We start from the raw sequence: 23020 nt of genomic DNA, 5'->3' as shown, positions 1-23020 counted from the left end.
CATCAAATTGTTGATGTTTATGTTTCCGTACAAGGCAGTGGTTTAAATAATGTGGTAGTTGGTGGCCTTAGGAGTACATAAATACTAATAGTTGGTAATTATGCGACTCTGTTGACTTTTATAGCCTGTCTTTCTTTCTTTCTTTTTATTTATTTATTTTTCTTCTTTTTATTTTATTTTTCTTTGATTTATTTGTCCTTCTGGGCCAGAGAGTATAGATTAGCTTGTATAAATCTCATGCCCAAAAATAAAACTTGGTATTTCGCCTTCCATGGTACTTGACTTTCAGAACATCTGTAGTGAGACAAATGACAAACAGAACGTAATAGGAAGGCACAGAGAAAGAGAGAGAGAGAGAGAGAGAGAGAGAGGTGTTGATCAGAGGGACCAAATCCAATAACTATAATAACTACAATAACTACCATTAACATATTCTACGACATCCAAGATACGAGGAAAACAATAACAACTAAAAAAAAAATTGTGAAAAAAAAAGGACAAAAAATACTGATCATAATTATGGTATTTTTTTGTTCAGACAGAGAGCTTATAAGTAGCCATCCAGAATGGCTCCCAATTCCTTAAAGCTTCGTTCCCACGCGCACCTTCCGTGCACCTGCTTAGCCATGGACGCTTGGCTCCCATTCCCATCTCATCCCCAAAATTCCCATTGTACCCCTCCATCTCCTCCTCACACCAATCCTCCTCCTCCGCCTCCCCTGCATCGCTATCTTCTTCTTCTTCTTCTTCTTCTTCTTCTTCAACAGCTTCAGTTTCTCCGACAGCTTCCTCATCCTCCTCCTCTTCAGCAATTCCTCTGTCTTCCACCATCCGAAGCCGGAGCCTGCCATCCCCACGCTCAGCGTGAAACAGGGCGTGAGAAGAAGGGGCAGTGACGGCTTTCAGAACAAGCCGACCGCCTTCTCTGTGCGGCTTAACTTGCACGCCATTTGAGCCGCTAATAGATGTCAAGGGCGGCGGGAAGCTCCGGCAATGATTCATCCTCTTTGACGCCGGAAATCTATTCGATTTCGAGGCCTGCTTGTTGGGACCATTTTCGCTGACTCCTGAAAGGAAAGCAAATTCATCGTTGCTGCTTTCAGTGACAGCACTCCCTGTCTCGCTTCCCAAGCTTTCGGTGCACATTTTAAGGCTTTCTTCGCTTAGCCTCGTGGAAGAGTGCTTGACTAGAGGGTGTACATATAAATTGTCATTTTCAGTGTCTTGTGTTTTGGTGGTATTGCAGTTGTTGGTGAAAGATTGGAGGAAACTCCACCCACACGGTTCAGCAACACTTACAGACATGTTGGTTTTCACAATGGAATATATCCAAAAAAAAAAAAAAAAAAAACAGGGGATGAAAACAGAGGAGTTTTATGAGGGGGAAAAGGTTGTGGAATTTGGATGAAAGAGAGTTTTGAAAGAAACCCACCTTTGATTTTAGCTGAAACTGAAGATGGGGAGGATTGAGAGAAAGAGAGAGAGAGATGGGGAAGATGAAGGGGAAGAAAGGAAGTGAACATGAAGGAGAAGTGAAAGGAATGGGGTTGAATTTATAGGAGAAGCTACACACAGCTAGTGAGAGGGAGTGAGAGGGAGAGGAACTTTTGAGCCCAATAGAATTATGCAACTTTACTCTGCCACACGTTAACAAAGCTAAAAGGAATAGAAAGGTGAACATGAAATTGGGTTAAAACTTAATCATGTCTACCACATGCTTTAAATGGCTCATATTAGTTTTTCAACAAGTAAAATGTTGTTACAATGAACTTTGTAGAACATTGAGTAAATATATATATATATATATATATATATATAGGCAATGATGTACTTTTTGTTTTTCTATTGGTTTTTCTCTCCCTTCCTTTAGCACATTGAAAAATTATATTTAAATAAAGTAGATATTAGAATAGATAACTTGGAGTTTATATTGAAAATGTAATAGTTAAAATAGAAAAAATTTGTGTTTTAGGTAGTTAAAATAACCATTACGGCCGGAAATGAGCATCTCTAGCATATTAGTCAAATGGCTCATATTAGCTATATTTACTTAAAATGAGCTATTTTTCTCCTCCAGCAAACTAGCCAAAATACCTTATGTGCTACACAAATGTGGCTATTCAGTTAGCACACTATATCAATAAAATATTGATTTTTTTTCTTTCTCCTTTATTCGTTAAGAAAAGAATAAAAAATATCTAAAAAATAATATTTAAATAAAATAGAGAATCTGTTAGATTTATGAATAAAAAAGCAGTAAATGAAATAGAAATTTGTACTTTCTTACTAAATATTTTAGCTTCTATTGTTAGAGATGCTCTTAGAGAGTAGTAGTGTAGTATTGTGGGTTGAGAGTTCAATTTTTATTTGTAATAAGCCAATATAACATTGAGAAAAATAAGAAGAAAGTTAAAAATATAGCTTATAAGACTTTTTTTGTTTTCTTTTTTAAAACAAAAATACTGACAAACACCCTAAAACACAAAACACTTAAAACTACTTTTGCACTTATATCACATTAAAAAAAAAAAAAAAACAAAACAAAAAAATAAATCCCTATAAAAACCATTAACAAATGGATTCTCATAGCCGTTATATACATCGATAGTGGTATGATGTAAATGTTAGGAGTCCAACTTATATTTGTTAAAAAAATAAAAATAAAAATAAAAATAAAATAGCAATAATATTGAGGAAAATAAGAAATGGAAAGTTAAAAAACGACGGATGAATTACATTTTCATTTCTACCAAATTAAAAGAAAACCGAGATGATAGGCTTGTTTCTCAACAATTTTCATTTATGCAAAAAGAAAACAAAACAAAGTGATGAACATATATAAAACATACGATTCTCTTCAAAAATGTCTTCTGGCTGGGATTGCTTGCTTTCTCTATACATATGTGCTTTACATATGCTTTCCCACCATGGATTCTCAAGATTTGTCTATCTTTTTCTTAGTAATTGGCTCAAAAGGATCCTCTCACCATTCAACCCTTGACTGATCAATGGCTTTAGGGTCAAAACCTAGGATGATAGTGTTACTGCCTAGCTAGTCACAGGGACGGAGCCAGCCTTGAGAATGGGCAGGGGCCATGGCTGAAAAAATTTAATGGGCAGGGGCCCATTAGCAAAAAAAAAAAAAAAAAAAAAAATTAACCAAAAAAAAATTGTTTTTACCTTAAAAAAAATATATTTGTCATTTGGGGGGCCCTGGCCCCTGCCAGTCCCCCCTTCCTCCGTCCCTGTTAAGCTAGAGAATACAAAACCTTGGTAGTGGATGATAATGTTACTTCCAACCCTTGACTGATCAATGGCTTTAGGGTCAAAACCTAGGATGATAGTGTTACTGCCTAGCTAGTCACAGGGACGGAGCCAACCTTGAGAATGGGCAGGGGCCATGGCTGAAAAAATTTAATGGGCAGGGGCCCATTAGCAAAAAAAAAAAAAAAAAAAAAAATTAACCAAAAAAAAATTGTTTTTACCTTAAAAAAAATATATTTGTCATTTGGGGGGCCCTGGCCCCTGCCAGTCCCCCCTTCCTCCGTCCCTGTTAAGCTAGAGAATACAAAACCTTGGTAGTGGATGATAATGTTACTTCCTTAAAATCAAGATTACCACGAGTTTATTAAACATTTTTTTACCAAATATTATGGGCTCATTAAACAATGCTTTTTAGATTTTTTTTTTTTTTGTTGTTGCTATTTTAATAAAATAACAAAAGGATAAACAAACACTTAAAACTATTTTTATCTTTACGTCACATCATCACAACTAAAAAAAGTAACAAGCACCATCTAAAATGTGTTCGCAAACAAACCCTATAAAAGGCTAACACTTTTATTTTTTATTTTTTTAAAAAGTACCACCTCATTTTCAATGTTATTTAAAACTACCAATTATGTCGATGTCCCCCCTAAAGTACCAACAAATGTCAATGTCTCTACCAAGCCAACAAAAAGACAAAAAAAAAAAAAAAAGGTTGGGGAGGGGGTGAGGTTTTAATTTTTAATTTTTTTTTGTTAATATTGAAGAATTTTTAAAATTTATAAAGGGTATTTTTTCTTTTTCTTTTTTCGTTTGGGGGACATTAACATCATTTGGTAGTTTGGGAAGGGGTAAATTTACAATAAAGGTTGTACTTTGAGGAGGTTTAAGATATTTCTTTGCTGACGTTCGCTAGATGTTCTTTAACTGTAATTAACTGACATTTTTAAAGCATAGAAAGGAGCCGACCAAATGAGAAGAGGGCATTGGGTTGATTAATATAACTTAAACAAGAAGGGATTCAAATAAAAAAAAAAAAAGATGAGCTCCTCTTCAATTAATGCCAATCAAATCCGCTTCATAAATTCAGTTTGAATGGCCGCCCTTGTCTTGTTGTGTTTACAGCAGATATGACTCTTCACTCATTCAACACGTACAGCTCTGTCTTCCATACGAGCAGATTCAGAGGCTACTCTGTTTTTGTATGTTGAACCAAAATACTTTCACAGTTATTCTTAACATCTTCCCGATTGCCGTTGCTCTGTTTTTGGTGTCACTGGTCGTCTAGTAAATCATAAACGCCGGGACCAGACGGACAGGACCGATATTTACATTGTCAAGTTTTGTCTACCTGCAACATTTTCCAACCAATCACTTCAAACCAACTACGATCTTCCGCGAACCTCGTTAGTTTCGGGGTAAGATATTTTTGCTTCAACTATAATATTTTTTTTGGGTGTTTGTCTTGTACCAGAAAAGAGAAACTGCAAAATGCGAAGGAAAATAGTACAATTTGGAAATTGTTAAAGGATCTTATAGAGTGGATAAGCCTTATAAAAAGTCCTCTCACAGTTACCCGTCTGAAGGTGTAAGAGAGCGACGAAAAATGATTTACCATACGAGAAGTGTAAACCATTTTAACCCTCGCCGTCGTCGAAGGTTATTTTAAAAAACTATATTTTTGTAAGAAGAAAAAAAATATCTGCCTGCTGGGAGACTGGGACTCGGACAACCGAGGTGACCGGCTCGTTTCTGCCAAAAGAAAACGAAACATAGTGATGAACATAAAACGTACGATTCTCTTCAAAAATGGCTTTTGGCTGGGATTACTTGCTTTCTCTATGCATATGTTCTTTACATCTGCTTTTCCACCATGCATGGATTCTCAAGATTTTTCTTTTTCTTTTTCTTTTTTCCTATCATTAGTAATTGGCCAAAAAGGATCCTTTCTCTCACCATTCAACCCTTGACTGATCAATTCCTTTACGGTCAAACCCTAGGATGATATATAGTGTTACTGCCTAGCTAGAGAATACTATAACACTAAGGGCTTATTTGGGTGCCGTGTGTTTAAAGGGGTTAGAAGTGCATTTAACACTCAAAAAGTCTGTTTGAAAAAAAAAAAAATACTCGTATTATAAAAAAAATTAAAAGCTCTTTTAAGGGTCCAAAAATAGCCAAAACGCAATTTTGGCAAAAATTTAAAAATGAAATTTTTGCTGAAAAAACATTTTTTTTTTTACTTAAAAGCTTTATTTCTCAAACACAATCTCAAACATGCTCTAAAAGCCAGTTTGGATGTGAGTTTGAGGGTATAAAAGTGGTTTTAACACTCAAAAAGTCAGTTTAAAGAAAAAAAAGTACCCGTTTGGTTAAAAAAAAAATTGAAAGCGCTTTTAAAGGTCCAAAAATTACCAAAACGCACTTTTAGCAAAAACTTAAAATTGAAGTTTTTGCCAAAAAAAGGTTTTTTTGACTTAAAAGCTTTATTTTTCAAATACAATCTCAAATATGATCTAAGGAGTGGTCTTCCACAGGATGATAATCTTAATTACTTCCTTAAAATCAAGATTACCAAAAGTTTATTAACAATTTTTTTAGGGGAAAATACACTTTACCCTAGAACTATCCACTCATTTGCACTTTTAACTTCAATGTTTAAAAAGTGACAATTTATCCCTCCCAAAGTATCTGACATTGACACTTGGCCCCCAAATAGTACATTTTACCCCCTGAAGTATTTTGAGTTGACACTTTACCCCCCCGAAGTAACTAAGTTTTGGGAGGTAAAGTGTCAATGCAAAATACTTCATGAGGTAAAGTGTACTTCATTGGAGTAAGTGTCAATGTTACTTTGGGGGGTAGAGTACCACTTTTTAAATATTTGAATTAAAAGTGCAAATGGGTGAATAATTCTGGAGGTAAGGTGTGTTTTTTTTTTTTTTTAATGAAATATTATATAGGGCTAGCTAACTCTTCTTTTATTTATTTATTATTATTATTATTATTTTAATTTTTATAACTTATTTCAAAGCCGACGTTCGCTAGATGTTCTTAACTGCAATTAACTGACATTTTTAAAGTACAGAAAGGAGCCGACCAAATGAGAAGAGGCCATTGGGTGATTAATATATATATATATACATATATTTTTGTAACAAGGTGATTAATATATTTAAACAAGCCTACCTTTAGCATCTTGTAAGTGGCTCCCTCAACTTTTGTGTCAATTATTATCAACCTTTAAAATTGCACCCATTGTTTTGGTTTTCTATTGAGACTTAATTAAAGAACCAAAAAAGTTACATGAAAATAAAAAAAATAAAAAACCTAAAAAAACTAAAAAAAAACATTTTTACTCTTTTGTTTCTATTACCGCTTTATGTGAACCTTGCAAAGAGGATTGTGTATTTTTTTTATCCATTTATTACTAATTGGTTGTATGTGATGCACTATAAATTTCGTTTTTGGTCTTTTGTTGGAAAACTCACTAATTTTTTTGTGTTTTAATCCATGTAACTCTTTTCTTATTTGTTTAGAGTACTAGTAGCAGATGTTCTATATGTCATTCCATTATTTATGTTTAAGAAAAATTTCAACCAAAAAAAAAAAAAAAACCCTACAAAAACCTACTCGAATCAGATTTCCTACATTTAACCAATACTCAAGAGTTGCTACAGTATTTTCCAATATGTATGGAACCAAAAATGATTCTCTATATATTATTTTAATATAAACATTTATCTTTCATCTCTCCTCTTTCATTTCTTTGTCTTTAATTGGGGATTGTGTTGGGTTTTTGTGAAAAAAGTGAGGTTAGGTAAAGAACTTGTATTTTGTAAAATAATATTATAATGGTATAGGAAAATGTTAGGGAATGTATTGTAAAATATATTTTCATAGGGAAGCAAAAAGTAGTTTTGTGCCCTAAACTTAAGAAAAATCAAACAGAAGCTGCTGCTAGTAGTCTTAAGTAAGAAAACAATATGAAATTTCATAAAATCTTCTGAACTTCCACGCATTTTGAAATTACTCATCGAAGTTCAAAAACTTTCAATTATGGGTATTAAACTTTCAATTTCTTTCAATTACTTCATTCCGTTGGGATTTTTCATTAAATCTTGTCAAAGTTCTCAAAATACCCATATTTTTTATTATAAAAAAATTGTAAAAATTCACGAGTTTATTTTTTTTATAAAATTTTTTTTTAAAAAAAAAACATATTTGCAATATTTTTTTTATTTTTTTAATTAAAAAATAAGTATTTTAGGAATTTTGACAAGATTTAATAGAAAATCTTAACTGAGATGGGGTAATTGAAAAAAATTAAAAGTTTGATACCCTTAATTGAGAGTTTTTAAACTCTGGGAATAGTGTCAGAACGAGTAGAAGTTTATGTGAGTTTTCTTTAAAAATAAAAATAAAAAAAATAAAAAATCTTCCCGCTTTTTACCCCTCAACGATCCTTTGCTCTTTTTTGGTCAGTGGTCAAGTAAATGCCAAGACCAGCCGGACAGGTCCGTTTGCATGATAGGAGCCTAGGAGGAGCAATATCTTTGTTCTTCTTTCAAATTTTGTGTTCCAACCAATCAATTGAAAGCAATGATCTTCCACTAACTCTCATATCTTTTGCTTTGTTTGCTTGTTTGTTGGGCAGTAGCGCTCGCAGTACTCTTCGTGTTGAGACCGAAAGAAATGGTTTGTGAAGCTAAAAGTACTGAAGCTCCAATAATGGCTACCACCCAATCCAATCAACCCATTTTCACGTCCAATAAAGCAAAACACTTAGATTGATTGAAATTTTTTTTGAAATTAATTATTTAATTAGCATTTCTATCAAATTTATTAAGATAATAAAGCGAGGGCATTTAAAACACCTCGGGGGTTCGCCAAGAGGGGCTTCGGAATTGGTGTGAACACCTTTGAGGTTTTGTTATTTTTTTAAAAAACAAAAAAACAAAAACAAAAAAACAAAAAAAATTGAGTATTTTAATAATTTTGGCTCACTTCGAGTGATGATATATGTATATGTGTTGTTACCAACCAAAATAATATATGTATGGTCATTCCATTCTAACCTCTTGTGTGGCGTCTCATGTCGAGAAAAATGAGATGTATTTATTTTTAACACGCTCTCTCTATATGGTATGAGGCATTTTGTGGTAAACCTAATAATAAAATCGTGCAGGCTGAAGCTCAAAACGGATAATATCATACTACTTAAAGCAGGCTTTTACACAAACGTGCACTAAGAGTATCTTTATCGTTTGGAAAAATTAATAATAATGAAGTGTAATTCCCCCACCAAAAGAAGCCCTAAGCCATTGAAATGAAAGGGTTATAATTATCCAGCATCTCTCATCCGCAATAAATTCTCTAAATGTCTACCTAAATTTGCTACCTAAAGGCTAAAGCTACATTTTTCTATATTAGATGATGACTTTTCAAATGAATTTTCCATCCGATTATCCATTCTTTTTTACACCACTCAAATATTCTTTCCTTATTGTTTCTTTATTTCTTAACCCAGACAGCAAAGAAAAAGAGGGAAAAAAAAATAATAAAGAAAGAGAGATGGGGAGGAAAAAAAAAAAAAAAAAAAAGCACAAAATACTTATCCATTGATGCACATTTGGAAAGCACTTAACTCAAATACAAAATACATTTGATTTAAAGAATCAAAAGGACACATTTTTTAGAACTTTAATTGATTATTTTACATACAAGTCTAAAATTTAAAATACAGGAGGCATTGCTGACGAGTACAAGTAGCTGAGGTGGAAGACATGTTTTAAGAATATGGGAATGTGAACCTCTTTATCTTTTTGTGTTTGGTCTTGTATATGTTGTCAATTCGAGGCCAATTTTGCCATATTTGGAAATAAAGTCATCACGCAATTGAACTGCAACACCAGCCAATGGATCATTTATTCTGTATTAGATGCCGAGACACAATCAAATGGAAAAGCCATTGGGTTAGAAAAAAGTTCACTTGATTTTGTTACAGTGTATGAAAATTATCAATTATCAAACAATTTGAAGCTTTTCTAGGAAAATTACATGTTGGTAATGTAGTGCGCAACAATTAATATTACATACTTGTGGTGCTACTAAAAATAGAAGTAGAAGCACTTAATATTCTTATGAGGCTTTAAACCTTGAGCTCATAATAGATAATGCAAATTTGGTGGCTCACAATTTGGACCGATAACATAAATTTCAAGCCACGGCCCCAATCAATCCACAAAAGCTAGTGTGCGAGCGCAATGGCTACTTAGAGAACGCTGGAAATGTGGCGTAAAGAATAACTTCCCTCTAATTTGATCCTACTAGCAGCAAGCATGGGATCCAACGTAGCATAAGATTATGGCCATAACCTACCAATAAGTTGTAATTCGGCGCTACAATTGGACAAGGTCGTACTCCATCAACAGGCGACACCTGACTAAGGCCTTACTTCATCAGTAGACGCCATACATAAGGAGAAGACATACGATCATTTCAGGTATCATCACATTACAATTCTCTATGCAAACACTATTGCTCTCATTCCTGAAGCAATTTCTACCCTTTACCTTGACAAACCCAAACATTAGAGAGTTCTCCTGCCCGCAATTCTCAACAAGTCTCCGACTATTTTTACTCTTGACAGATCAACTACATCATGAGTTACAAAGGTGGATTACACGTCTAAATTGCAAACTTGATAACCCAAAAAGCTACAAATGCATGTGGCATCACTATTAACTATACATGGAAAAGAATATAACATGCTAGCAGTTGGCAGAGGGAATTATAGTTTCTAAATCGTATTTAGCTGATGTTTTAACAAGTTTTCCATGATACTAAATAGGCACTATTGGAGATGTTGAAACCCAAGCAAAAGTGTCTTTTTAAAAGTGGACTAAAAAAGCTTTTGTAAACAGTTTGTGCTAATTCTTTACATACTGTGTCGGTCTGAATGGAAGAAAGTTGATATTATAGGTATAGCTAGTTTGTAGTGAGCTAAGAAGAATATGTGCCTCTTGTACGCACTCAAGCCCTAACCACCAAATTTGCTTTTACAATCCCCTTTACTTTTGTTTTCATGTTTAGATTGGGCTAACCAAGTAAAAAGTGAGACCCTTACAAACTAAGAAAAATGGCCTCTTGGCTCTTTACTTCTTTCTATCATGTTGTCTCCCCCTGGCCCCAAATGAAACCCTAAAATTAGGTCTAATTAATTATTGGTTCTGTCTATTTCTGCTTTAAAACCTTTACTGAGAAAGGTGATGGAATCAGTTTAGGGCTTTAATTGTGCCTTTTGACCAGCTTAGTGCCCCCTTTTCTTTCTTATTTTCTATCCAATTGACATGAAAAAAAAAATGAGAACTCAAATATGATGATTGATGACGGTGCGGTGAGGCCAATGGCTGTTAAACACATAAATATAATATTAATCCCGTGGCAAACTTTATTGACTTAATGGCACTAGTGTTTATTTACTATTGTATTACTATTGGTACCCATTATTATCACCAATATTCTCATTAAGCAATTGCAGGCGTATGCTTAGGTTTTCTATTTTTGGCACCAAATATATACATTGATTCTCAAAGAGGTACAAAGGGAAAGATGAAAGATGTGAGCAAAGGTCCACTTATATAAATAAAAGAGAACAGAATAAACTTTAGTCTCTGCTGAGTGGAATAATGAAAACTAAATGAGAAATTGTAGCTCTTTTGATACATTGTTGTTATATTCAACAGTTTTTAGCCAAAACAATTCATGAAGTGAGAAGGTAACCTCCTTCAATAACAGGGTGGAATGCCTCAGATGACAGCAAAATCTTCTGATGTCATGAAACATGAAGATTTTGAATTTCACTCTGTAGTTTTTGCATCTCTTTCTCAACATCGGATAATTCTTGATGAATCTCTAAGAGTTTGTCTAGCCTATGCTGTGCTGCATCTTGGTAGGGCCGGGAGACGATATTTACAAAGTTTTCAACATTATTGATAGCTTCCAAGAGATCCTTCTGCATGGCCTCTTCAAGTTCACTGGCCAAGGCATCTGCAGTCCTTCTCACCTTATCTAGCATCCCTTGCCTACGAGCTGGGAAATTCGAAATTACTAAAAACCTACCAAAGAAACCAAAGGTTTAGTCAGATGAACAATCTAAGAATGCAAACTATATTTTTAAGGGTGCAATTCTTTTGTAATGATAAAAAACGGTGCCATCAAATATATATACATGACGAAGTGACAACATAAGAGCACTAACGCGGACAAGCAGAGAAAAGTAAAGGGTTTTATGCTTTTGACATCAGGGATATAAATATAAACAGCTAGTTGTACGATATCATTTTTTTTTTTTTTAATTATTGATAGGAAACCCCTCAAGGTAAGGCCACTTCATATACCCACCCTGAAGGATAAACACTTACCAAACCCATATAATCCATCCCCACCAATCGGATCGGTTAAATCTGGCTTTTGCCAAGGGTGTGGCTCCAAGGTGTTGTTTACAACCAAATGGTTTCGAACCTTGGACCTAAAGTTTGATCTAATCCCCCCATCCTCAACCAAAAGCAAGCTACCAAGTAAGCTGTGTGTAATTTGTCTATATGCATGCCTCTTTTCCATGTTTGTGTGTAAGTGCCGGAGAGAAAGGGAGTGATAATGAGAGAGGCCACTTTCTCTCCTCTCCCTTACCTCAGCCAACCAAATGTTAGCTAAGAAACCGCATCAACTACCTTGGTTTTGAATCATGATATATGTGAAGTCAAAACAATGTTGTCATAGACATTTTTCTTTCTTCTTGTCCATAATGAATTCATAGACTTGAACGATCTCAATCACGTAAACTACCAAAAAATCGGGAAAGTTGGGCTTAAGGGCTTCGGCAATAAGCAAGAATCACACAGAGATGCAGAAAGAAAAGAGTCAGATTGAAGAAGATTACCCGCCAGCAGAACAAAGTCCAAGAGCAAGAAGATCTTCCAAAGTAGTCGGCAATACGGATGTCAGAAGAGAAGCAGACAAACCAGCTGCTCCTAGTCCTCCAAAAGTCCCCAAGAACTGAAATCAATGGGAAAATATTTCACATCAGGCTGATTTCACCATAATCACAATTAAATAAGATAAATTTCAGACACTAGAAAATCTCTATAAGTAACCAAAAAATGACAGCCCTTTTGTGACGAAGCTTCAAGGAAGAAATTATTACAAAAAGAAGCAGGATGCCATCCGCTTTTAAGAATAAATTAAAATGGTTTCATTCTGGAGTTAAAAAAGAAGAATTCAGTAACAGGCACTAACAGCACTACACCACACAATTCCATCTTCTTGCTCAAGAATGATAAATGCCACTCATAATCCTAAAGACTTCTGAACTCACCACTTCACGGATTTCTTGCTCAAACAGTTTGGTTGCAGCACTGACACTAAAGTTCTCTATCACTCTCAAGCTGATTCTGTCTAACTTTTTCAGCGACTCATATGTCTCCAAATGCACCTGAGTATTTGGATAGATATACGAAGGCCATCGTTTTTCGAAAGAATCCTTGTACAGACTCCCTTCGTGAGCATTGCTTGATTGTAGCCACCCGACATATTCTCCAAGTAGTTTCTACATGCCAAGAATATATTACAAACAAACATCAATTCAATGCAGACTAGCTCCATGGAAAACATGATAGCGAAATTAATGAATAGACTTATTGGTAGAGAAAACTAAGCTTTAGTAAATTTCCAAATTTTAAAGAGCAGTGCTAGAAACCACATTTTTATCCTACAACTATCCAAATGCCGACATGTCAGTTCCAACTAATCCTTGAATTTTGTTGGTAAATTTTCAAATTTCAAAGAGTAATGCTAAAAACTACATTTTTATCCAACAAATATCTCAATACCGACATGTTAGTCCCAACCAATCCTTGAATTTTGCTTTTTAAAAAGGACTAATTCAAGGTTTGGTTGGGACTACCACATCATCATTGTGGGATAGTTGCAGATAAAAATATGGTTTCTAGCATTACTCGATTGCAAATGCTCAAAAAGATGCAGCTCCCATTTCAAGGCACTGAAATAATGAGAATTATAGGCAGAGAAAAGCAAGCTTTAGTAAATCTCCAAATTGCAAACACTAAAAAGATGCAGCCCCCATTTCACACATACTGAGATGTACCACAGACAGCAATACTCGCATGATTCTAACACTAAGATTTTAGGCCAGTAAAACCAAGTTAATGGTAGAAGATAGCATACAAACAAAGAAAGAACATTTTGGGACAAATAACAAACAAAAACAGGTTAAAAATATTAACTTACTTTTGCATCTAAGAGCGCAGGACCTATTATGTCAATTTGAATCCTTGAGGTGGCAGGCATTATGCCAGATTTTTCCCCTTTGAAAACATATGAAGCAACAAGATCAAGATTGGATAGTTGAAGAGTAGCTTCTATAAGCTCCAGAACACGTGATTTTGTAGTATCAATCTGCAATTTCATGCAATATAGTATAGTTCATAAACACAATCTAAAGAAAAAAGTACCACAAAACTGCTTACTGACTCATGAAAGAGTTTAAATTTCTAAAAGCATACCAGGGATAAAGTTTTCCTTCTCCAAGAGATGCTCTCACTTTCCATCTTCACAGCATAGTCTTTTACACTACCAACTATATCATTTACTGAGGCCAAATCCTGCTTGGCATATCTGCAGTCCTCTCGCACCAGAGTTTCACTAGCAGAAAGTAGTCGTTCCGCAATTCCAATGGGTGTTCCAAGTTTCAGCTTAATTCTCTCCACTCCAGTATTCGTTGACCCATCTAAAAAGCTATACAGGAACTTCTCAAGTTTGTAGAAGCTCCTGGTTTTCCAGTGAGAATCAGACATTGATAGCTCTCCATGTTCATTTTCAGTGTCAAAGGATGCCGAAAGTTTTGCTTCGAGAGCAGATCGGGCAGACACAGGATATAATGTAACATGCTCAGTATTTAGAAACTTCCGAGCATTCTCTTTGATGAATGATATAGCCTCCTCAAGCTGTACCAAATCATGCAAATAGTTAAGGACGTGCAGAAAGGTGATTGAGGAGCTCTAGTAGATTTAATAGGTTCACTAGAAGATCATCTAAGGTAAAATCAACAATCAATACAAACAAAATGCATGACTAAACCTCTTGGTCATTCTGATAGAGATCAGATTTATTCAAAACAAACACCACTCTCTTCTTCCACTGCTGAGTATAACGAAGAAAAGCAACCTGAAAAATAATACCAATAGCAAAATGAAATCAGCTATGTTGATAACACATACCCAGCTAATATATTACTTGCAGGTATAAATAATATGAATTCATGATAAAACACCTTATCTTTAAAGTAAAAATTTATACACCAAAGCAAAGGTCACTATGAAGATAAAACAAAAACAAAGAAAATGATATTTCTAACAGAAATTGGAGGCTTCTCCAGGTGATAGAATACCGTCACAGCCAGACCAGCAAAAATCAATCACACTTGCATACAAAAAGATTATAAGCCAGAGCCTGTGGCATTTAAAATCCCCATTGTTTTTCATAAAGACAAAAACATTTCAGTAGCAAGTTATACCACATTGACAAGTGCAACTAATCATACCTCGCTTTGAGTTAAAGGACGATCAGCAGATATGACAAAAAGAACCAAATCTGCACGGGGCACAAATTCCTCGGTTAGGCGTTGCTGCCTCTGAAGAATCACATTAGTTCCAGGTGTGTCAACAATGATCATCTGCTTTAGAAAGGGATAAATAAATTAGTTCCACTATGCAAAGCCATAATAAAAATAAACTAGTATTCAGATCTATTTCCAGGAAGTTAATGCAGTAAGCAAGACGTGCAGGTGGATTGTTGAATAAGCATATGTTGTGAGTCCTTTGTTTATTCTACATTTTGCTATACTTTATTCAAATGCTTCTCCTCTTCAATGTTCATTGCATCGGGTTAAGATCAAGTCAAAACACTACTTTTATTTTAACTGAAATATTGAAATATTTCAGTAGAAAAATCAACTCACTCACTTCTTTAAGAATTGGAGCAGGGAGGTAGCACATAAATTGGCCATCTGGATGCCTTTCGCAACGTTGTTCGCCACCAGAATCCAATTCAGTATAGCGTAGGAAAGTTATCTCATTAGTCGTAGGAACAACGCCCTCTTTGAGATATCTTCTTCCAAGAAGCGCATTAATAACAGTTGACTTGCCAGAGTTAAATTCACCCTAGCGATAGCAAGAGATATGAAGTTTTCAAGACAACATTAAAGCAACATTCTGATAAACTCTATGGCTTGAATCTTCTAAAGTGAAACATTGATCTTTATATAACTCTTTTCTCAGCTTTAAAAAAAAATAAAAAAATAAAATAAAAACTCTTTGCTCTTAGTATAAAAGAAGCTTTCTTCTAAATGATTAAAAAAATAAATAATAAAAAATTGAAAGGAAAGAAAGAGCAACAAAAACCAAGCTTATTTTAAGAGATTTTTCAATGTTAATAGCTTTCTAATGAAACATGTGAATATGATGAGACAATAAAACTCTTATATTACACAGACTAAGATGGCAATATAATTGCTTCATCTACTAAAATCAGTAAAAGAGATAAATATGCACCAAATAAAACACCAGGCTCAACAAGGAAAGCACACATGCTAGAAAACAACAAATGTTGATTAAGCAAATAGCAGAAAGACATGATGACATCTGATTTGATTAAACATATTATCCTAGACAAAGTTGTATGCTAGGACAATATTTGAATGAACCCATCTAGTCAAGATGAGGTTGCATTGCACCGAGTAGCTTTTAAAGTTTCTACACAAAACGGAATTAATGAAATATGAACCTAAGATTTGTTTAAAGGCTTCAATATGAAAAATTAAAAATTAAAAACAAAAAATGCATTGTAAGCAGTACCACATTAACTCTAGAATGAAAAACTACAGCACTTCTTATACAATCTTATATAAACATGTGGAATAACAAAGTCTGCTTAACTTCAACATTCTTTCAAGTAAAGAGAGAAAGGTTTATATGAAATTTAGAGCTAATACCAATGTATATCCCTGGAACCAGAATTTGTTGAAGGTCAGCACACAATTACCACTATAACCAGTAAAAAGGGCTCATCAATTTGTGAAACTGCATCGACGAGAAGTGAAACCTCCTCCATCTGTCATTGAAAACCAATATTTCTGGTTTCAAAATGGTGTAAACAATAAAAAATTGAATGAAATGTAGAATCATATGAAAAATAACTCAACTACCAAATGTTTTAATTAAATGATCACCAGTGGAGCAGCTTTCTGGATAACATTTATTGCTTCAAGCAACACTGTTCTCTCTGTTTCTATGATCTGTTTTTCTCTGTCTTCCAATTTAACAAAGCCTGCAACTCTTTTTTCCCCATAAACACCGTTATCCATGTTGAATAACTTGAGCTTAATAGAGCTTTCAACTTCATCTTGTGTTCTTTTCATGTAGACAGTGTTAAACAATTTCCTCAAAACATCATCACCAAACAACCCCAAACCTTCCAAAGTGATCACCAAGCCACTAGCACCCAGTTTGAATAAATTTGATGCCTCAGTAAACAACGTGTCCTCTCCACATGAAGGAAATACAACAAAAATTGGTATCTTGACATTCTCAAATACAGACCTCACTGCCACATCAACACGTTTCTCTCCACCGATATCATATATAAGAAAATCAGCACCTTCAGAATTAGATGCATTTAAAGCAGCATTTGCAGTTTGCACATTCTTAGCTACCAAAGGCAGAATAACTGATTCAGACTTGGAATCAATCATCGTGTTTCTTGCCACAATGGCAGGAAGGCCTGTAACAGAAAGGGGAAACACATGACTTAACACATCGTGCAATTCCTAGTAAACAATTAAGATGAAACTGTATGAAATACTGAATACGGCTGAGACATATAGGTTAAAAATTAAACTAATGTGGCGCAGGCTCAACTTCAAAATATAATCCAAACATTGGGATTTGCCATGGAGCAAGGTACAAACTCTAACAATAAATTATCCTACTCAGAAATAGACACTTCAGCCAGGTACCTTTATAATAGTAACAATGCACCCAGTTGGAAAAACAAACGAAAAAGAAAAGAAAAGAATGGATGAAAACAAGCACAAAAAACATATTATCCTACATTAACAGCATTCTGACTACTCACATTGACCAACCTGGGTGTAGCCGTGTAGGGGTTATATGACACCCCAATTATTCAGCACTCACGCTTTTATATGTTATCTTTCTAGTTCTTAAATTATCCACATCTTAACAAAATGGGCAGCCTATAACCAATCAGAGGTACAAGCAAAACTTTATTGATCTATTTTCTTCAATGAGATTCCTTACTCAACTCCAATAACATCACTACAACACGCAAAAGTAGATAATGCAGCTCCACAAAGCACCTTAACCAACAATGCCCTACCCAAAATTCAAATTTCAAGCTTTTAGCAAACACAGTTCAACATCATACACTTAAAGAGCATGTGAAACACCAAATGCTCTGCCATTCATTACCAATAAAACCAAAACGATATGGAGCATAAAAACAACCTTGATCAGAGAGCACAACCCCACTGGCACCAACAGCGGCCGCGACATCAACGCGCTCGGATATCATCAAATACGCCCGGTCCCGAACCACCGACTTCAACAAGCACGCGGCCTCGTAAAGCCTCCCACCACTGCTTCCTTCACCGCCATTGAGCAGCACAATCCGAACCCACTTGGCGACGGCCTTGTCAATCGAATCCAAGGCGTCTTGGCGACCCAAGACATCGTTGGGGTCAACCTGGAGGACGAGACCGGGGACTTTGATCTCGGGGCGCTTGTAGCCGCCGGGAAAGAGGGTTCTGGGCTGGGCTTTTCGTGGTTTTTCAGGGTTTTGATTGGGGAACTGATATGGGTTTTGGGAGATTGAGGTAATGGGAAAGTGGGTTCGGCGTGGTGGGGTTCTGAGGCGAGTATATTGCGTGAGGGGGTGAGGGGTCGGGGTGAGAAAAAGGCGAGGGACTTTGGGGGTTTCGACGGAGAGAAGGGGTACCATGGGACTGGAAATGGGTCTCCAACTCTCTGTGTGTGGGTGGGTGAGAGAGAGACTGTGGAGTGTGTGCGTCTGTGTGTGTCAGTGTGTGTGTGTTAGAGAAAGAGTCTTATCTTCGAATGCGTTATGGGAGTGTAGTGTTATCTGTAATCTTATCCGTTACAAGAAAAAACGAGATTGCTGTCAAGGAATTTAAACGACAACGAGGGAAGAAAAAACGCAAGAAAGAGAGGGCGATAGAGAGAAACTGAGAAACTATGCTGTGTTTCCAAAATAAATAAATAAATGAAAACTTTACTTTAGGCCTTGTTTGTAAAATGACAACACTTTTTTCAAGACCCACGACACTTTCCTCGACCGAAGGTCTTTGACTATGATGCTGTTGCACACCTACAGCATGTTTGTATAGGAGAACCCAATTCATAGTAAAAGACAAATATGCACATATGGTAAATAAGAATTGTTTACAATGCTAAAGGAGTAAAATAGGAAATCTTGACAATAAACCCATACCTGTCAGCGTGCAGCAGTCTGCTCTTTTACAGACTGTCTTCGGCGCCCAATCCAATTTACAGTGTCGTGGGTTAGTGAGCGGAGGGGTTTGCCAAACACCCTCTTAGAGTGCAAACAATTGAACTACTTGAAAAAATTCTAAATTTTAAAAACTCTCAATATAATCCTGTAAACTTTCAATTTGATTTAATTGACTCCCCTCCGCCAGATTCAGCCGTTAATTCTAACGAAAATAACTAAAAAGGTAAAATTACTCTTCGATTTTTTTTTAATTTTTAATTTAAAATTAAGGTAAATTTAGAATTTTGTAAAAAAGTCAAGGTTATAAGGTCATTTTATCACTCTTGACGTTAAAATTTGATGGAGGGGATACATTGCATCAAATTAAAAGTTCAAGTGGTGAAATTAAGAATTTTAAAAATTTAGGAGTCTTCTCAAAAGATGTGGTGGTTCAATAATCTTAAGTGAAGCTTTTTAAAAATAAAAATAAAAAAGCACAATTGCGATAGCAACACTAATGGTTTCTTTATATTTAGTTTTTCTCTAAAAATTCATGAAAATATTCATTTAACAAGCTCTCTTCTCTACTTTATATTTAACTCTTGTCATAGATGCTCCCTACATTCTAAGAGCAAAAAGGGTAAAGTTATATAATATTTTAAGCTTATTTTTTGCCCTCGTCTCTCTTGATTGGTTTAAAACTCATAAAATAATAATATTTCACTAAAGTAGAAAAATGTAGAGAGTTTGATGTTTGACTCATTTTGAAAGTAGTTCTCTAAATTTAATAAAGTTAATTTTTCTCCTTAAATTTAGTTTTTATTTAAAGAGTTCATTAGGGAAGGTTTTTGGGGTTTGTGGGATGGAAAAAATAACACCTCATAATAGGTGAGGACACCGCCCCGTCACCAATGACCGATAGGCGGAAGACTTTTTCGATTTCCAACAATGTCGATTCGGTAGGACGAACACCGTTTAAAAAAATTGGTATTTCAACTCGAACTCACCCAACATTGTATACTTAATTAGTTAAAACGCCATCATTTTTATCAGCCAAAAGTAACGTTGTTTTGAGATGCATATATATATATATATATATATATATATATATATATATATATACCTTGAAGTTTTTCAACTCTAATTATCAGCCCCTCACTCTTAGCTCTGCCTCTCAACTCTCTCGACTCTCACTCTCAATGTTTACTGAGCTTAGGCTCAGCCACCAGCCAACCCACGACGATGACCTCAACCCCCTCTGAGTCTCAATCACCCTTACTCTCTTGGACTCACTCAACAGTGACAGAAGCAGCCCTTTCTCTCACTCTCAGTGCTCAACCATTTGCCCAACACACATGACAACTTCAGACACACTCACCCTTCTCAAGTCTCACTCACTGACTCACTTAGCCTCGTGTATACTTTTTATTTTTTGTTGTTTTCATTTAATCTCACTCAACCCAAACTCTCACCTCTACCTCTCACTCTCAGCTTTCACTCATTCACGCAATGCATGCAGCTCTCTCTCTCTCTCTCTCTCTTAGTGCTCATTAATGAGCTCAGCCACCACACATGATAACCTCAACCCCCCTCTCAGAGTCTCAGCTACTCTTACTGTAACGCCCCAGCCATCTATATCAACCATCTCAAAGCCTGAAAAAGGGGAAGAAAGTAAGGGGTAAGTAAAAGGCTCAATTAAGTAATATTCCCAACCGACTTAAAACGGTTGGTTTGAGAAAGACATTTAACAATATATGAGTAAGATGAATCTGTTGTGGACCACGGGGTAGCTCAATCAGCTTTGGACCACGCCTAATGACGCAGAGGTCACTAGTTCGAATCCTCCTCCCTTGTGTGGACATGTCAAAAAAAAAAAAAAAAAAGGTAAGATCAATCCACGTAAAACATGTAATAATGGAATTAAAACTTAAACTTTCGATCGAGGTTAGGACTAGTTGAAATAAAGTAACATTAAGATACAAGCTGTGAATTGAGCATATATATAAAAAATAAAATTAAAAATTAAAATTAAGAAAACTACTAGATTAAACTCCATTTTGTGTACTCAATACTTTTTTCCTTGTCTTATTTAATAAAACATATGTTTAGAAATATTTTATAAATCGATCTCTTTCATCAAACTCAACATAAAGATGTGATGCTTAAACGAGTAAAAACTTTTTTTTTCACTTGTTATTCATAGCTTTGTTTTTGGAGAAGAGGGAAGTGTTATTGGAAGGTTGCTTATTGAGGTAACCATTGTATTCTCTCTTTGTGTTTTGTTAGGTTGGATATGTTAGCTTCTTGTTTTACAATAGCTTAGTTATTAAAATTTAGGAGTTTTAAGCTTTAATATCATTTTAAGCTTTCTTTTCCGTTTTGGTTTAATCTTGTTATTTGGAGACGTTGTTCTGGTTGAAAGGTGTTAGAAAATCTTTTTTATGGCCTTAGGACTAGTCAGGAAAGCCTTAGGAAGCATTTGGATCAAATGAGGTTCTACTTGAACCTCACTGGCCGAACGCTCGCCCCTAGGGATGAGTGCTCGACCAGAGACATTCAGATGAACACCTCTTTGGCCGAACACCCTATGACCTTCATTTCCGAGTCTTATGTTCGTTTTAGTTGAACTTAGGAGTAATGGGAAGTTTTCCACAGATTTAGAGAACCCGGAACATTTGGAGGAATACTCGGAGAACTTGTTCGACCTATGTGAGTTTTAACTAACATAATGTTCGCCATTTATTTTCTGCATTGCACGACTATTTTGTGTATCAAAACATGCATATTTACAATTATCACGATATACATTTTGTTGCACCGTGAACTCTATCATTGTAAAAATGTATTACTTAACAAGATAATGACATTGAGATTTGTAAAAGCATGCATATAAAATACAAACAAAATTAATTGCATTGTATGACATGGTACACCGATACATGCGGGATAACGGCCATGGGCTTACTATACATGTTAACTTTATGGTCAAATATGTGTGTGATATATGGGTCTTAGATTCAATAGTTGTTTCGTGACCGGCGCAGTCTTAACGGGCAGCCACTACTGAACGCACATCATTAGTAGCGTGGGCTACCCGAGGTCAGACTCGGTCGAGCTGCTAGTGTTATGGACGGTAGCGTATAATGGTCGGGGAACCGGCATTGTATTACAGGTCCCTCGGAATAGTGCCAACCTTGCTGAGAATGATTAATATCTTAGGTAGACCATAATATTGAACTATCACTATTTCTCATGATTATAAGTATGTATTATATCTATATTGCATTCATGGATTATTGGCATACTCAAGTTGTTGCATACTTTACCAAACGGAGTTCATCTCTAAATAGCATGGGTGTTGTATGCATTATCTCTCACTAAGTCTTTAGACTTACCCCCTTTTTTTTTTTTCCCTTCCATTACATATAAATTATGCGGTTTAGCTAGCATAGAGGAGGGTACCTTCGGACCGGATCATGGTAGTTGCTCAAGACATGATTTAGGTCATTTTTGAAGACTTAGACCCGGTTTGGCTGAAGTCCATGTGGGATACTAGAGGGACCACTCAAGCAGAGATGATAGAGATAGTAATTATGTTAGCACTTCTCAAAATTAGGCATTGAAGTTGCTATCTTATTTTCAGACAATGATTTGGGGTTGTAATATGTTATTTTGATGATCAATTTTTGACCATACATTTAATGACTTATTTATGATATGATGTTTTATCTCTGCTCTGGTGATTATACTTGTGGAATTTAGTTATTGCTTTATATTCCTATAGTTTAAAGTCTTTCGGTCTATTCTCTCGTTTAGGAGAGATAATGATCTCTAAGTCTTATCCCGTGAGGGATGTAGGCTGGAAGACGAACCATGGAGTCAATTACCAGTTAATTGATTTTCACAGAGCGTTACACAAACGCCACCGCCAGAATCCACCCGAGAGAGAGTGAGAGCCACCACTAGAATCCATGGTCAAGCCGTGACCCACGAAATCCGCCGTTGGTTAGGCTTTGATCCAACATAGGTCTTTGGTTGTGACCTTGGGTCACGGCCAAACCCATGACTGGGTCAGGCCGCGACCTAGCATGGGTCAAGCCGCGAACCAACGTGGGTCAAGGTCAGACCCATGGTGGGTCTCTAG

The 23020-nt window shown here is 35.6% G+C and overlaps 2 protein-coding genes across 3 annotated transcripts; both read right to left on the bottom strand.

Annotated features, from left to right (window-relative positions):
* Positions 1-428: 428 nt before the first annotated feature.
* LOC132172523 (protein FANTASTIC FOUR 3-like) lies at positions 429-1494 on the bottom strand. Its single transcript, XM_059584039.2, has one exon. It carries the CDS (start codon positions 1303-1305, stop codon positions 535-537), a length of 771 nt encoding a protein of 256 aa, XP_059440022.2. The 5' UTR covers positions 1306-1494; the 3' UTR covers positions 429-534.
* A 9397-nt stretch (positions 1495-10891) lies between these two features.
* FZL (FZO-like protein) lies at positions 10892-18439 on the bottom strand. Of its 2 annotated transcripts, none has more exons than XM_059581494.2 (11): positions 17874-18439; positions 16577-17127; positions 16390-16458; positions 15312-15509; positions 14891-15025; positions 14428-14514; positions 13854-14294; positions 13579-13746; positions 12647-12877; positions 12212-12327; positions 10892-11387 (listed from the first exon to the last, which is right to left on the bottom strand). In XM_059581494.2, the coding sequence occupies exons 1-11, from the start codon at positions 18364-18366 to the stop codon at positions 11105-11107; spliced, it is 2772 nt and encodes a 923-aa protein (XP_059437477.2). In that variant the 5' UTR covers positions 18367-18439; the 3' UTR covers positions 10892-11104. The 2 variants fall into 2 exon arrangements, with proteins under 2 accessions (XP_059437477.2, XP_059437478.2); XM_059581495.2 differs by having other exon boundaries at positions 14891-15022.
* Positions 18440-23020: the final 4581 nt, after the last annotated feature.

Source organism: Corylus avellana, chromosome 1, assembly GCF_965113065.1.
Source record: "Corylus avellana chromosome 1, dhCorAvel1.hap1.2, whole genome shotgun sequence".
NCBI classification, from domain to species: Eukaryota; Viridiplantae; Streptophyta; class Magnoliopsida; order Fagales; family Betulaceae; genus Corylus; species Corylus avellana.
The sequence above is the reverse complement of the archived record's forward strand: the minus strand, read 5'-3'. Positions and strand labels throughout refer to the sequence as shown.

Coding starts and splice junctions, on each gene's coding strand:
- FZL (XM_059581494.2), bottom strand. CDS start 18,366: ATGGTACCCCTTCTCTCCGTCGAAACCCCCAAAGTCCCTCGCCTTTTT. Junction 14,295..14,427: donor TCTATCAGAATGACCAAGAG/GTTTAGTCATGC, acceptor GATTTGGTACAG/CTTGAGGAGGCTATATCATT. Junction 13,747..13,853: donor GAAGGAAAACTTTATCCCTG/GTATGCTTTTAG, acceptor ATGAAATTGCAG/ATTGATACTACAAAATCACG.
- LOC132172523 (XM_059584039.2), bottom strand. CDS start 1,305: ATGTCTGTAAGTGTTGCTGAACCGTGTGGGTGGAGTTTCCTCCAATCT.